The sequence below is a fragment of the Agelaius tricolor genome, unplaced genomic scaffold, assembly GCF_023055355.1.
Source record: "Agelaius tricolor isolate 1412-34295 unplaced genomic scaffold, bAgeTri1.0.p SCAF_14, whole genome shotgun sequence".
Lineage (NCBI taxonomy): Eukaryota > Metazoa > Chordata > Aves > Passeriformes > Icteridae > Agelaius > Agelaius tricolor.
Window position 1 is genome coordinate 129,941 of NW_027269274.1, and position 17,089 is coordinate 147,029.

At 39.1% G+C, this 17,089-nt stretch overlaps 1 protein-coding gene across 2 annotated transcripts in view; it reads left to right on the top strand.

The window, feature by feature from the left end:
- The window catches only part of FGD5 (FYVE, RhoGEF and PH domain containing 5), a 78,178-nt gene extending 62,016 nt beyond the window's left edge, over positions 1-16,162 (top strand). For both annotated transcript variants that reach the window (XM_071439226.1, XM_071439227.1), the window contains 7 exons: positions 3,410-3,509; positions 5,603-5,740; positions 6,828-6,930; positions 9,513-9,643; positions 11,327-11,455; positions 13,114-13,262; positions 13,997-16,162. In XM_071439226.1, coding sequence (XP_071295327.1) covers positions 3,410-3,509; positions 5,603-5,740; positions 6,828-6,930; positions 9,513-9,643; positions 11,327-11,455; positions 13,114-13,262; positions 13,997-14,033 — 787 coding nt within the window. In that variant the 3' untranslated portion in view covers positions 14,034-16,162. The remainder of the gene's footprint in view (positions 1-3,409; positions 3,510-5,602; positions 5,741-6,827; positions 6,931-9,512; positions 9,644-11,326; positions 11,456-13,113; positions 13,263-13,996) is intronic.
- The last annotated feature ends 927 nt before the right edge of the window (positions 16,163-17,089 follow it).

The window sequence follows — 17,089 nt, forward strand, 5'->3', positions numbered from 1 at the left end:
CATCAGTCTGCAACTACAGCGTGCAACAGAATGCCTAGAAACACAGCCAACTTCCTAATTTACACAGTGCCAGAAAAAGACAGGGATGACACTTTCTTACTCAGAATCAGCATTTGGAGCTCTCATCCTTCCCAGAGCACTTACCATCTGTGGGGAGTGCTCAGCTACCAGTTAAAGCCTTTTGGTCCATTTCCTTTTATAACCATATCTGAGATTTCCATAGACCTCCACACTCTTCACAGTCCTCAGAATATACTAATGAATTACCTGCCAATTATAAAAGCAAGATGTGTACAGTCCTTCTGTATTGTAGAGGGGAAATTCTGTTGCATGTCCCCTTTCCCCAGACCAACTGAAGTTGTCATCCCTAGTGAGCAGCTTGGGATACACTGCTTGCATTATTAGGATGCTTCTTTGCCTTTTGTACTCATATCAAGTCCATGCTTAATTAGGATAAATAAAGTATGTGAGGCAACTGTGAGCTGTGTTTGTTTGTAGATAGAACCAGCACCTGAGACTAAGGTTATCCTTCTGATAACAGACAGATAGAGGCTGGGATAGAGCCCCTTCCGTCTCCTTGTGCTGCTCATTCTGTGACCAATCTGCCATAAGTCACCCCAGAACAGTTATTCCTCCTCCTTTTTGTACTGGCTGGCAGAGCTAATGAGATACCAGTGAGCCAGTAGTCAGCACGCTCTCCTAACTCCATTGCACAACATCCTTGGCCTGTTACACTAACCAAAAGAAGCACCAAAGACGTGAAGAAAAGTACAGGAGGCTTGAGTATCTCTATATTTTACTGCTCACACTGAGGGGCTACAAGCTGCACTATAGGCCAGTGGTTAACAACCAAAGTGAAAACCTCAGAGCCTTTATATTTGTATGAGACAAGGTGAGTGAACTGAGTAAATACAACATGAATCCCAAGGACTAAAGGCTGTAGACCAAGGATGACCAAAACTCAGAAGTCAGCATGGCTGTATGAGCAGATAGTACTGTAAAGTCTTAGCATTTCCTGCTGAAAATGGCTCATTCACCTGAAGAGCCATGTTATTGGTTTAGCAGGGAGCTACTAACAGATTTGAGCACAACATATTTATGGAGAAGGCTCATATGCTCTTATATCTTTATTTACATTTCAAAAATATTAATCTTGGACACACGTATAATTCTGTGGGGCTTATATAAAATACCAGAGAAAATATTAGGATAACACAGTCAATATTACCTCCTGCAAGGCTAATTTAAAGTGATAGTGGTAGCGCTTTGACAAAATCCCATCCTGGTCCAATTTCTTTGTTCTGTGGATGTCCCCTGCTGTCTAGTGAAATGCAGTGGCAACTTGACCCCCTCTTTCTGTTTGTTTAATGATGAATATATGAGCTGACATGGATAACATAGCTCAGCACAGAAGATGCATCCCAAAAATCCTACAAGGACCAAATGTGGCAATGGTGGATTAAGGGCTGAGCTTCTGAGTGTCAGAGGTTCAGCAAAAACTCTGCTGAGCATTCATGCAACCAGTCAAATATCTAATTAAGAACAAGCCTATGCAAATTGACATAATCGATTTTACTTATCAGCATATGGGTGTTATTCCCACATTTAGTCACTAAAAACCTGTAATTACTTCCTAGATATTTTTAATTGAGTGGAAAAGAGGCTTAAGGGGCCAATTAGATATCAGACTTTTGCTAGTATGTTGTCCTTCTTACCTGTCTTTCCTAAAGTGGCTTTAATTTCCAACACTATATGGGCCATGATTTCCTTTGTTTGTTTCTTTTGGGTTTTTTAATCATATCTTAATTCTCAAGTGAAGAGAATTTCCATTAAAGAATTAGCAAGACAAATGTTTAAATCAGGAAAATCAGGACTTCTTTTAGTGTTTTCTAGGCAGTGAACATGATTTGTCTGGAAGATACAGACATCTTCAGATTTCTTAGAAAGTGTAATTTGACAGGTGGTAACTTTGGTAGTAATAAGGAGTGACTAGGCTAAATAGAGCTCTGAGCAACCTGGTCTAGGGAAAGGTGTCCCTGCCCATGGCATGAGATGATCTTTAAGGTCTCTTCCAACCCAAACCATTCTGGAATTCTATGACTAGTAGTGTGACTCTTGACAGAGGTGATCTCCTGTAACTTAGCTCCTTGGCTTCCAGAGGAAGCTACCCCATTTGTAGTACACACACTAGCTCAGAGTTTCTGCTCCAGGCTTGTTGAATTTTGCACAGGCTGATGTTCGTCAGACAAGGGCTTATGCTTATAGTGCAGAGGGATGCCAAATCAAAGATCATCAAGAAAATCTGGAAATCTGGCATTTCCTCTCTTTTTGTGCTCCTTTTTTTTTTTTTTTTTAAGACCACAAAACACAAATTGTTCTCAGATGTCTTGTTTGGTGGTCTTCATGAGGACAGTGTGAGGAAATCACAGCTGAACAGCAGCTGGCAATGATGCCACTGCTAGTTTTTACAACAAAGTCTAGTGGGTAGCTTTAATGTGAGTGGCTGGTATGATCTGGAAAGGGGAGACCACACTGAGTTGCATTCTCTCCAGTGACAGGCTAGAAACCGCTAGAGCTGTGCAGAGTTTCAGATGAACAGGAAGTGCACAGTTTGAAATCACAGCAGAAAAAAACAGCTGAAACAGGCAGGATACCTCACAGCTGTAACACAGCAAATGCATCTGTAAAATAACAGGAACTCACCCTGCTGGTTTTTGGGGATAGCTGGACTAGCAGGCAAATGCGAAGTGCTCGCTGGTTTGCCTTGTCCACAGGGGGCATCTAGGGGCCAGTCTGGAGAATTACTGGCCTCCACGGGTAACTGCAACCCCAGGGAACACCCAGGTTCCTTCAATAATTGCTATCCTGGCTTCTTCTGTTCCAGGAGACTGGAGGCTGTCTGTGAAGAAGCTAAAGGAAAATTAATTATTCACACCTCTACCGTGGGCAGTACACTTCTGCATTTCCCAATATGCAATTCACCTAAGCAGCCCACTGTAGAGATGAGCATAAACACGCTTGTTTTGAGCAACCCCTATATGCCAACACTCTATGCACTAGAGTGCCTAAAAGAGGGCAGACAAGGACAAAAAGACAGGACAAAAAGAGCCCCTTCATATTGTCCTGTGTGATCCAGGATTGAGCAGCTTAAAGCAAAGCCAGAGACTACTTTGAAAAAATTTCTGGGTATTTGGTTCCTTCTCAGTCACAATCCTAAGCATGGAGCTACACTAATCATCACTCTGAATATGTCCAACAGTCAATTTTGTTCCTGGTCAGAAAATTACAAGTTCAGTGCAGTAGTGGGGAAAAGCAAACATTCATGAAGTGAAACTTTTCTCCTCTGATCAGTTTGTTTCAGTCCCTGCTGTACATGGCATTGACTGCTCTGCTGTATTTCATTCCCCAGCTCTTGCTCAGAAAGGGATGACTGGTACAGCTGCATCACCAAACACATCCCAGATGACTGCAAAGCTCACAAGACTTCGACTTTCCACAGTAGCGTGGAGGTAAAAGGAGGCCAAATCTTTCAATGCTTGAAAAGGGAAGGGAGAGAAAGACAGAGACACGAAAGGAGGAGGGTTGTACAATATGGAGTTCCTAGTAGCCATACATTCTATTTTCACTTAAATAAGCATTCCGAGCTTGAACAGTGAAACTCATCACAGCTCATGGGCCACCTCTGAAATATTAATCACACTCCATACTCTGTGGCCTTTGCTTAATTCTTCTGGAGGAAGATTGTTTTGTCCTAAACAACAAACAAGTAGTTATTTTGGATTTATTAAAAATAGCTACAAACTTCATAGATTAAAAAAAAACCAAAACCATTAATTACACTACTATCATATACACAATAAAGTCACTATCAGTGCAAACCCCACCAGCAATATTGAAATTATACCAGTGCAATTATGCATATTATCTCATTATTTTCAGTTATTCTACTCCCAGTTAAGGAGGCAAAACCTGCATCTGATAAAAATTTAAAAAGCTATTTTAGATTACATAGAGCCCCATAAATACAAAAGAGTGCTGGTGAGGCCACATCTGGAGTGCTGTGTCCAATGCTGGGCTCCTCAGTATGACACATGGAAACCTTGGGAAGAGTCAAGAAAGGGCAGCAAAGCTGATAAGGGACTGGAGCACCTCAGATAGGAGAAAAGGCTGAGAAAGCTGGGACTGTTCAGCCACGAGAAGAGAAGGCTCAGGGATCATCTACTGTATGAATACCTGGAGGGCACAAAGAATAAGAAACTGGGCTCTTCTCAGTGGTGTCCAGTGACAGGACTAGAGGCAGTGGCCACAAACTGAAACACAGGAAACTTCTTCAAACAGCAGCAAACACTTTTTCACCCTCAGGGTGACTGAGCATTGGCACCCAGGGTTGCCTGAGGAGGTTGTGGAGTCTCCATCCTTGGAGATGTTCAGGAGACACCCATACACAGTTCTTGCCAACTGCCACTATGTGGCTTTGCCTGAGCAGAGTGGTTGAACCAAGTGACCTTCAGAGTTCCTTTCCAAATTCAACCATTCTGTAAATTAATTTTTAAGACCTCAGTAAGTAAAAAATTAATTAAAAAACAAATCGGACTTTTTTTTTCTGGCCTGTATTCGAATCTACTTTCAAATATTTAACAGAAAAAACATTTGAAATTAGTCAGTTTAATCTAAACCAAATCCTTTTTCAACAAATGAAACAATAATTTGTTTTGCATCTCTGCCTCTGGTATAAGCTTGAATGTGTGCATGGAGAAACTTGGAGGAATTTGATTTGGAGGAATTTGATTTGTCTGTGTTTAGATCCTGTGTGTTGGCAGAAGTCTAATTTCCATATCGGAAACAATCCTTCAAAAGCACAGAATTTGTCCTACATGTGCCAAATGCTGAGCAGTTGTGAAATCACAATGGGGCACTCATAATACTTTGGTGCTGAACCTGAAGTAGCACACCTTGTTAGCTTGCCTTCAGTTCCACACTGATCGTGGCTCCCTGGGCTTGAAGCAAAGGCACCTGAACATCACTGCCATGTGATGAATTTCAAGAACTAGGAACAGCAAATACATTTTCTAAAACTGCTTACACATATTGAGATCAACCAGAAAGCATGGATCAGATTTGGAGTGGGGTAAATTCATCTTTGGGTCTACTGTTTTCTTTATCCTCCCTTCCCTTATCACACAGCTGTCCCAAGGTGTAATGACAAAGAGCTCAGGGGCTTTTTCGATTTAAGGTAGTAGAGCTTTTTTTGGATATCATTTCAAAAGCTGCTAACAAAAAGATGCTTTTAAGTCGTGTTCCTACCTGCAATTTTCATATGCAATTAGTCAGATAATTTTCTGATGTGGAAGAGTGTCAGGGCCTGACCAAAAATAGATTTATGTGGATTTTTACTTTTTGTGACTCTGGCTTTAACAGCAGTGTGTGCTAATCTTTCAGTGCTGAAGCAGCTGTATGTCACTTATAGAAGTGCATTAAGAATGAGAAAATTTGGGGATCTTAGTAGATGAAGGTAGACTGAGAGAATTGTATGTAATGCAACAGGGCTGAGCGGACTTAGGAAGTGTGGATGCTTCTTCATTTATTCTTCTTTGATTTTAAGTTAAGGGAAAGGCTTGGAATACCCTTGGGTGAGAGGCCTCCTACACTGGTGCCCGTGTCCCATGTCATGATGTGCATGAACTGTGGCTGTGACTTTACCCTCACTTTGAGGCGACATCATTGCCATGCCTGCGGGAAGGTAAGAGCTGTGCGAGCTTCTCAAGGGGTTTTATTCACACCACTAGGACACTGGCGGCTGCTGCTTTAATCTGAAAATTTGTAGCAACATCAAGGTGACAGACAATTCGACTTCTAACAGAACCAGTGAGCGCTTTGCTAAATTAGCTAGTTAGGTTTCTACTGTTACTAGAAGGAATAACAGTAACTTTTCCTTGAGGTCAAATTACCTCCTAAAGGCTAGTTGTTAAAGACTGACAGGATAATTGTTGTTGAGTGCAGCCCTTTTATCTAACACACAGCTAGCTCTAGAGACAGTGAAGAAATAGACTAAAAATACAGGCTCTGTTCTGGACCAGAGCAGTAGCACAACTACTCCATGTCCTGTCCCTAATAACAGCTGGCAAAATGATCTTCCAAGGAAAGTGAAGAAACTCAGCAGCAGAGCATGGTTTGATCAGTGACTAAAGGGAATGTTTCCTCTGTGCTCCAAAGAGCTGTTGCCTTTTGCCCTAAAGCTCAGGGGACCTATAAGCTTTCCTGGTTTGATCCCTTGACCTCTGACTAAAGAGATTTGCCTGTATACATAAAACTGCAGTCCTGTTTTAAACCACTGCTGTCTTTTAACCTGATTTTAAAATTTATTTTAATAAAACCAACAGCAATTTTTGATAGGATAAAAAAGCGTTTAACTTAATCTTTTTTCCTAATTCCACTGAGAAAATCAATCTGTACATACACAGGGTTTGGAGGAGCAGACAAACTTGTTTAAGAAAACAATGTTAGTTACAAAGCTACGAAAACAGAAGTCATATTAAAGTGGTCTTTCTGTGATTCAGTGGTGGGAAGGTGTAAATTCCTGGAGAGAAGGGCACAGCAATGGTGTGCAACCAAATACACTGACCAATTCTGCTTGGCTTACAGCAGTGTAAAGCTACAGCAATCACATTTCAATCAGCAGGCATTTCCTGACTGCCACAGATTCAGGAGAGAGTCATGTCTGGTCCACTGTCCAACTTCCTCTCCCAGCCAGCTCAGGGGATTTGTTTTCTATGTGCATATCTATAAACTTATATTGTATTTATGTGCCTCTCCTCTTGCTGAAACAGATTGTATGTCGAAATTGTTCAAGAAACAAGTACCCTATGAAGTACCTCAAAGATCAAGCAGCAAAAGTCTGTGATAGCTGCTATGTGGAACTTAAGAAAAGAGGTAAGATTCCTTCATTCTTACAAAACTGACAAATCTATTTCCTGCTTGTATAATGGGGATGATTTAGGACTTGCCTTCTATATTGTGTTTTGTTAAATAGTACTCCTCATTTCAAGTTTGAGGCATGTGTACTGAGGTTCTGGGAGAGCCAGGCTCTATAGCAGCTAAAACTGCTTAGTGAGCCATAAAATCAAGTTTAGCAAACTGTTTTTTCAGACTGCAACAGAGGAAACTTAGGTTAGCTCTACAGAAGAAATTCTTGCTCAGAGGGTGATGAGGCACTGGCACAGGTTTCCTGGAGAAGCTGCAGCTGCCCTGTCCCTTGGAAGTGTTCCAGGCCTGGTTGGACCGACCTTGGAGCCACCTGGTCTAGTGAAAGGCATCCCTGTGCATGGCAGGGGATGGAACAAGATGAAGTTTAAGCTCTCTTCCAACTCAAAACATTCTGGGGTTCTATGATTATAAGCCAGTTCTCTGAGACCTCCCCTAGCCTTTGGATAAACCAGAATAATGATAAAAACAATGTCCTACGAGGAGCAGCTGAGGACTGAGTTTGCCTCCTTTGAAGATAAGGAGTCTGGAAGCTGCTCTCGGAAGCTTCCTGAGGAGACAGGAAACAGTGGTGCTGATCTCTTCTCCCTCTGCTCCCGTGACAAGACACAGGAGAAAGGTTCAGCACTTCAGCAGGGAAGGCTGTGACTTGATATGAGGAAACCTTTAGTTTACCAGAGGGTGGCCAAACATTGGAACAGGCTTTCTAGAGAGGTGGTTTATACCCCCTGCCTGTCAGTGTTTAAGAGACATTTAAACAATGCCCTTAATAACATGTTTTAATGTTTGGGCAACCCTTAATTGGTCAAGCAATTGGACTAAATTGATGTAATTATAGGTGATAACTATTCCCTGTCATTTCTAATTAATTATCCATTAAAATAAAACATGTCTTTGTGGTTCTTCACTGTCCTCATCCATGTTGTTGCTTTTACAAAAAGATATACTAAGGCTAAGTGCAGAGTTACTAAGAGCTGCTCTACAAGGCAAGTTTATCTAGTTACAGATGAAAGTGTGAATTCAAAGCAGAAGAGCTACTGCCTATCTAGAACTTTGTATTATTATCCTACTACATAAGTCTCTTCTGACTTAAGTACACATCCAAATAAAAGACAAAAGGGGGAGAGGGGTTACAGATATATGAACAGAGAGTGAACAGGAAACAATTTTCTTGCACAACTACTCATGTAGACAGTCTCTAAAAGTAAGCTTACTACATTGCCAGGAAAAAAAGGCATGGACAGATGAAGCTTCGTTTTTCCCTTCTGATTAAAGAAATTCATGCTAGCCAAGAAAACACATAAACAGATGCTGTCACAACAGCCAAAAAAAGCATCCCCAAGCCAATGTGTATCTGTCCGGTTGGCTGTCTGTCTCTGCCCAGACACGCGTAGGATGGTTCTGGGGCAGCCCGCGCTTCAAAGGCCGAGTCTGGACTCTTCAGTTTTTCAGTCTTCAGATTGTTTATTATTTCTTATCTACAGAATTTTCTTTCTGCCCAGCAGAGGTCTGACCTGCAAGGCAGCCAAGGGCACTCTGACCATCCACGGGGTGGTTGTGTCTTTTTATACTAAAAACTACGTACATCATATTTACCTTTATTTCCCAATACCTTTCACCCATATTAGCAAGTGCACCTTCACCGTGGACCAATCCCCAAGTGCCAACATCACCACAGAAAATGGATGACAAGAAGAAGAAAGAAGGACAAGACACGCCCTGATCCCTCCATCTTGTCTCCATAACCCCCCTGTACCAAACGCCTAAAATCAATATTTCACCCTGTAAATCCATCATTCCTGCATCATTCACTCCCAAGTGACTCTCATGTCCTCAAACAGGTGGCACATCCCTAGAGGGATCGAAGTCAAGCCACCAGATGCTCCTGGCAACATTCCAGGATTTCCGAGCCCCCCCAAGGGTTCTCTGGGTAACTCTGGACATCTGGAGTGATGTGCTGAGTTCCCACATGTGTCCAGAAACAGTAACTCAGATTTGTGCTAAACTAATGCTATGCTTTACTAAGAGCATTCAAATAATGTGTTGCCAGAAGTGAAATCATGAAGATATGAACTCGGACACATGGGCCTAATGGAACTTTTCAGATACAGAATAACTGTCTCCCATGTACAATTCAAAGAGAATGAATGGTTCATACAGAAAGAATGTTGCATTAGTGAATCTATCCTGGAAAGGTGTTACACAACATAAAGGAGAAAGATGTCAAAACCATTTGCTTAATGCTTATTTTAAACAAGAAGAAAACAAGCTGTGTTTTGAGCTTTGTCAGCTTTCTTGCAGACCTTTTCAAGAAACTTTAGGTTAGTACCATTAACTGAGGGTGCCATGGAACCCACTCATCAGACTTAAAAAGGTGATTTGAAAGAAAGGCTAAAATAAAAACTGTGTATAAAGGATGCATTGCATGTTCCGTAGTTATTTATATTAGTGTAACATGTCTCTACCCTAGCCTGATATATGCCAACTTATCCATTTCCCCCTTCCCTTTCTGAATTTTCTTAATCTTGCAGAGCGGCCACTAAGTGTGAGCTTCCCTCCAGCTTCATCTAGGTGTTCAAGCAGTGCTTTCTCCTCTGTTTTCCACAATATTCATTATTCATCTTTTAAGAAACAGAAGAAAATCCCTTCAGCTCTCATGGAGGTAGGAACCAAGCTGCCTGAGAAAGGCAAGGAACTATAGAAAACTGTGTGCTCATATTTCAGCAGCTGTTTTTGAATTATACTGTGTGCAGTGGGCTCAGCACATGCCTTGGTTTACTTTCATCATGCAATTTCTTTTGTTTTGCTTTTCACAGTAGTGTTCACAAAAATACTCTTAGCTCTGGAGATACCACAGAAATGTCTTGAGCCCACTGAGAGAGTGGGAGAGTATGGTACTTTAATTTGTTCATCAGCCTATGAAGTCTTGAAAAAACTAAAATGCTTTCAAGGTACTAGACAGAACAAGAGGGCAGATCAACAGAGCACGATATACTGTTCATCAGTTACCTTTCTTAAGAAGGCCCTTACTTCTGAAATCTTACTTTGATTTCAAGAGAAATAAAATAACACTTACTTAGGAAATAGGCTTAGTGAATAGTCCTTGGCAGTCAATTCAAGAGCATACATGTTTCACCAGGCACTTCCCCTCCAGCTCAAACAAAACTATTTCAAATCAAATGGGTAAAATCTTGACTTCACCAATGTAAACAAAATTCCCACCAATTTCAATGGTGACATGATTTCTCCAATTGCGTTAGTATTCTTTCCAGGAACAAGGTGCCAATCATGTTGATGATTGATTCTAGGTAGCTAAACTGCCCACTGAACTTGAGTACAGTAAGGTACTCCCATTTCTGCAGGCATTTATCATTGTAATAAAGAGACTAGGGTGCAAACATTTTGCTGAACTCATTGTGCAGTCGAGACACTGGAATTTCTTGGGGTTTGTTCATGAAACTGTGCCAAAGATACAAGCATGTAATACAAACACACAAATTGAATACTAAAAGAAGTAGCTGGCAGAATTTCAACCCCATGAGGAAAAAAGCATCACCTTTCTATCCACAGGGAAGCAGCACATCTTTATTAACATGAACTATCTCACAATAGCATTACTCCAAGGAACAAATGTCCTGGAACATTTCTATTCTGCTGCAAAACACTGCTATTTTAATTCTCAGTCATCTCTTGTATCAGTGTTACAAAAGCTGCTTTTGAATCTATGCCCTTTGTTTCCAAATCCAATATTACTATAGTTTACTGCTGTAACTAATGATGTACACTGCATTCTATGTGTGCATGTGTATAGTTCCATCTACTCAAAACCTGGATTTTTAAGAACATTAAGCCCTTAGACCTCAAAATATTTCTATAAGAGGAGCAAGTCTTCTCAGAAATATTATTTCAAAAATGAAACCAAGTCATTACCAAAGTGATTAACATAAATTAATATAAAAATGTAGCAAGGCCCTATTTATACCTACGTCTTAAAAGTGTTCAGCTACAAGACTCTAATTCACTTCTGGAAGCATGTACTTTTAAAATATGAAAAGCACCCAAAAACCACCACATGTGGGAAAAGGGACAAGTTTGGCTTTTCAGAAAACAACTGTAATCTTACTGACCTCAATAATAACTGCATATTTTCCATTAGAGTAACTGAGAATTAAGTTTACCTATAAATATTCAAACATTTAAAAAGAACCATAATAGCATGCTTATATTTTTTCTGTATCAATACTTTTAAGGTTTCACTTAGTGGTTTGTGTGATGCAAACATGCATAATCAAGAGGGGAAAAAACTTTACTGTTACTAATCCTGATTTCTCCTACCGTGCTCCAGGTGGCAGCCTCAGGAGAGGGAGCTACCATCAGTGGTTACCTCAGCAGATGTAAGGGAGGCAAAAGACACTGGAAGAAACGCTGGTTTGTTATCAAAGGCAAAGTCCTCTACACCTACCTAGCAAATGAGGTACTGTGCAATCTGTCTTGAAATAGTTTTCTATCTGAGACTCCTTCTTTGCTTCCTACAGGCAGGAGACCAGTAAAAGGGAAAGGTATAAATGGTAGTTCTTCCACCTACCTGCTTCTGAGACCTTGTCCTAACAGACTGACTTGGCCACAGTCCTAGCTGGACCTGTCACATGCTGCCCTTCATTATTTGATTTCTTATTATTCATACTATTATAAATTGTCAACCACTGGGAACCTTAACAAACATATTTACACCTAAAGACCTAAAGACCTCAAGATCCTTCGGTGTTCTCTGGTGCATTTAGTAACTGTCACATATTTTTGTAGAGGGAGAGTACTATGATCCATTTTGGTTGGGGAGGAGGATCTTGTGGTTTGGTGAATATAAATAAGACATGCTTGTCCAACTAGCACCAACAGAGAAAGACAGGAGGCAGAAGTGAGAACAATGCCTTCCTGTGTTGGCCTGCAAGCTCTTCCTTACAGTCAAGGAGGCTGGGTATCAGCTAGATCATTTTTATGTATTTTATCCCTTTTCTTATTATATAATAGCTGTTATACAGATGAACTTGAAGTGTGATATAAAGTTTGGTTATAATTGATAGATTTCATAAGCAAAACCATAAAAATTCATTTTGCTCAAATAAAGGATATAGAATGCAAAAACCTGTCAAAGCAATGCTTGGTACTTTAAGCCTTTAGAATACTTTGCAAACATCAGATATTTAAACTTGAATCACCATCACCCCTGTGCTGCTTACATGAAGCGATGTTATCCCCTTTAAACAGATGAGGAGATTGAGTCACAAAAGGATTCATGGCCAAAGCCAGCAGTTCGGACCGTTAGCATCAAATTCTGTATCCAACAAAATTGCCTTATCTCTTTTAACCTTAAAAGTGATTATTTCTCATTCAGCAATAGGAAAAAAGCAATAATGGGTTACTTTACATTCCTAGGCTGCAATTTACCTTCTAAAAGCAGAGGCAAAGGCAACATACACATATAATCTACCTAAATGTAGTGACCAAAAACTGTAGCTATCAGTAACAGCTTAACTGCAATTTCATTAAGGCTTATGGTTTTCTTTGACTCGTACAAAGCTGTGTCTGCCAAGCAAAATTCATGGGAGTAAATTAATGATTAATTTCATTACTAACTAGGAAATTTCCAAGCAGCCTTTTGGAAAGCATGTGTGCAGCTTGAGAAAGAGCAGATTTCTAAAAAAGTCACTCATGCTGTGAAAAGAAATGACAAGGTACCAAAAGAACCACTACTTGCAGCCAGCAAATAAAAACAATTGAAAGAAACATAACTGGAAGTGAGTCTCAGGCTTTCAGAACTGCTGCTGTACTCTTAGTAATCTCAAATTTGCCTCCTGGACCATAATGTCAAAGGCAGCCATTAAAGGAATGGCTAATTTGACCTTCATGGCCATGTGGATGATCATGAAGAAGTGGACTTTGAGAGCTGGTGTTCAAGACTCAGAGTAGATAAAACATGTGCAGTACACAGGCACTGCTCCTGTTTGGGTTAAAAGCCATGTGTCCAGCAAAACATCCATACTACTGCTTTTGCAGAACTGTCACAGAGGGGTTGTATCATTTGCTTTTCAGAAAGAGCCCTCAAACTGTTACAATTCGCTTCTTCACTTTCAGGACAAAGTTGCTACAGAAAGTTTGCCTTTGTTGGGTTTCACCATTGCCCCAGAAAAGGAGGAAGGAAGCATGGATACAGTTTTTCATCTCTACCACAAGCAGACCCTCTTTTACAGCTTCCGAGCAGAGGATAACAATTCAGCACATAGGTATGGGGATAGACTTCCACATTAGCCAGTGAGCTTATGTGGGGATTTTTCCCTCCTTCACTTCAGAACGCCTTTGTAACAGATGAAACAAACAGCTTTCAGAATTTTGATTAAGCCAGATTGCATGTGACTGGCCTGACTGACATTAAAAACCTACCTAATGCTTTTCGGTTCCTTCAGGAAGGAGAATTTGCTCCCTTTTGTAGGTAAAGAAGAGACTGAGCCTCAAGACTCATAGATAGATGTCTGTCAAAAGTGATTACTGTAGAAAAACTTCCAATTTATATGTTAAATTTACCCATTTCTTAGTTTTCTCATCCACAAATAATTGTTTGGATTTCCCACTCTAATGTTACTGCTTTCACATAATAAGATAGTCACAAGATTTGTAATAAAAACCCAGCACCCCAAGACACACAGAAAAAGAAATTAGTATTTATAGGAGGTTTTGTTGCTTTAAATCATACTTTGCCAGATTCATCTTTTCTATTCTAAGACAGCACTGACTTTGAGATTTTACAATAAATGACTGGTCAAGATTGTACTAGAAAGCAAGAGTACCAGTACTCAGCTCCCCACTTTAATCACAGAACTATTGTTCCTCATTAGAGCTGGAATGGAAAATACAGTCTTCTTCAATGCTTTATGTTCTTAAAGTACTTATTTTTCTTAAAATGCAAAAAAAAAAAAAAAAAAAAATTGTATGTACCATTTTTCTCTCCTCTACTTTTTAGGTGGATTGAAGCCATGGAAGAAGCATCCATATTATAGCAGCTTTCACTCAATGAACTTGGAATAAATCCTCAGATTTCTATACATTTCCAGCAACACTCTTCTGACTTACAAAACTGAACAGTGTATTTCAGGCCCACTGGCCCCACACACTGGATCTGAACTGTTTCCAGCTTGCTCTTTTTCTTCCTTCTTCTTACATACACATTGTTGCAAATGAAAATATCAAGATAAGAGATTATTTATGGTGATCTTTATGTCTGTGCAAGTTCAGCCTGTACTATAAGCTTCTCTTCTGATCCCACAGTAAACTAAGTTTAACATCAAGACCTGGAAATACTGACTACAGTAAGTAGCAGACTCAGTTTTACTTATTCCAGAGCACTATTGTATCTCATTGGGTTGGTTTTGATGTCTACTGTGACATGAGAAACAATGCAGTAAACAACAAATGATCATTTAAAGCACTTTATCATTTTTTATTGAACTACAGCCTCATTTTCTTCATGTTTCTAAGGAGTTCTGTGACCTGACTTATTAGTTGTCCATTAACAGGCATCAGCATGAAATTATGCCCTGCATATGCTAAATTGCTTCCACAGAAAATGAGGGAAAAACACAATTTACCTGGTCTACCAACACTTCACTGACTATGATCCAACGTAGTTACTTATTATCAATTTATAATTTTACACAAATCACCATATAATTTATGTTAAAGGTTTAGTTTCATATCACTGCAGTACTTTGAAATGCACTCCAGTAACTCTACAGAGCCAGATGCTGAATTATATCTCTCTAAATACTGCAGACTCAAACCCAAAGGTTATTTTTAATTTATTATTAAACTACAGACAGTTTTTATTTAACACATCTACCTAGTAGTGTTAAGATTTTTATCATCTATTTGAATACTGTATCTTTATTTTCAAAATTCCTGTTTCTGCTGTTCTTGTTATGAAAAATGTCATCAAAAGTTGATCCACATAACCAGCACAGCATTTGAAATATGCTGGGTGGACTGAAATGCACTTGTCTGAACCTGCTCTGCTGGAGTAATTTGGAACTCCTGTGGCCACACCTGTCCTATGTCAGACTGCTGTGGTGTTTTACACCAGCTGAGGATATAGATCTCTGGAGTTTGGTGGTAGGGTTTTTTGTTTGGTTTGGGTTCGTTTTTTTTGTTGTGTGGGATTTTTTTTGTTGTTGTTTTGGTTTGGTGGGGTTTGTTTTGTTTTTGTTTTTTTGTTTGTTTGTTTGGGTTTTTTTTTTGGTCTTTTTTTTTGTTTGTTTTGTTGTTTTGGTTATTGTTGTTGCGGTGGGGTTTTTTATGTTTTGGGTGGGAGTTTTTATAAAGAAGATTGAGAAGTGATGTTCTAATCATTGCAATACAGTGATTTTGTCCTCAGTCATAATATTTAACTGAGGAACAGAATGACATCTATGATTAAAATATATCTTTATATAAAAATAACATGCTCAAGAATTTACTTGCATTAAATTATATTGGTGGGAATTTTTATTGCTTTTATTTTTCCCGTTCTTCAAGGAACTTAATGAAGATCTGAATTTTTGACCCTAACAATTTTTTTAGAATTTTCCATATTTTTAAAGGTCTATAATATATACCCAAATGGTAAAGTAGATCAGTTTATCACCAGGATAAACAAGCTTAAAGAAACAAATACACATCTACCACTAAATAAAAAGCTCATTTTGGGTTTTTTTTAATACATCTGACTTTGACCATTCCATTAAGCATATATTGTCATGTGCAAACAGAAACCAAGAATGAGAAAAATAAAACTTTTGTATTCTTTAATTAATGGATGAACAGCTAGGTTAACTTTGTTTCATGTAGAGCTATGGCCTTGCTACCAATACACTGTAAATGTTTATCCCCCCTTGAAAACATTTTGCACCGACACGAAAAATAAGACAACATTGAATACAGAGCAAGATCTCTAACCATGGTCTGAAACAAAACAAAACTCACTACAGAATGACAATATTATGAAGATTTAGGTGCTGACATGTAGTGACTGTTGTATGAAGCTTTCAGTTAGAAGCAGGAAATGAACATGAAAATATTTTGTTGTAAAAAATAAGATACAGTGCTATTAAACATTGGTTTAAGTAATGTAGAGAAATAAAGGAGCAAAACATAACTGCAGTTCTACAGGCCTTTCCTTTACACCATTATTACCTTCTTTAATTCCAGCTTTGCAGTTTCAGTTACTGTTAACAGACACTTGCCTATTAAACAGTTCTCTGACAAATTAGAAAAAGCATCAAATCTGAAGAAGGTACTGGAGGCCTTCTGGTAGAAACAGGATTTAGACCTAATTGGTATGATGACATGTTTCAATCACACTGATTTACCTTCTGTAAAGCCCACCTACTTTACTTCATTCTTGACTTCAGTTACAGATACAAATGGTCTCAATGGAGCATAAAGAGGAAAAAAAAGAAAACGTCCTCACAATTTCAGTCCTACCGTTAACTGAATTTGAGCAAAGCTAATAGGCACCAGAGACAGAAATTTTAATTTCAGAGTTACCCAGTAATCACCTTTTAGAAAATGCTAACATATTAAAATAGGGGTGTATACTCAGTTTACTACCTGACATTTACTTACACAGCTTTTTCTTACTAATTTAATGCTAATATTACTCCTTCAAAACAAAATTTTGTTCCATGTCTTCAGAAACACGATAAAAAATTTAGTACTAAGTCACAATATATGAGCTGCTCAGCCAACACCTGGGATCAAGCTTCTCCCATTTCTTGTTTCAGAATTCTTCTGTTTATTAATTGATTTATTAAAAAACATTAAGGTTATTAGTTAATATCTGCAAATAATATTTAGACCTATTTTATGGTATATGCCTAGTTAAAAATCTTAAATCTTAAAAGTTATTAATTTTTTTTTCAAATCAAAGTACAAGTCATTTGGAGATGGAGAATACCAACATGACAAGAGGCTATACCACTTACACAAGCACTGCTGGTCAAGACCTTGGACTGCTACCCTTCCTGAGCTGGTTCTCTGCTGCTTTTACCACACAGCTGCGGATACCAACCAGGCTTTCCTA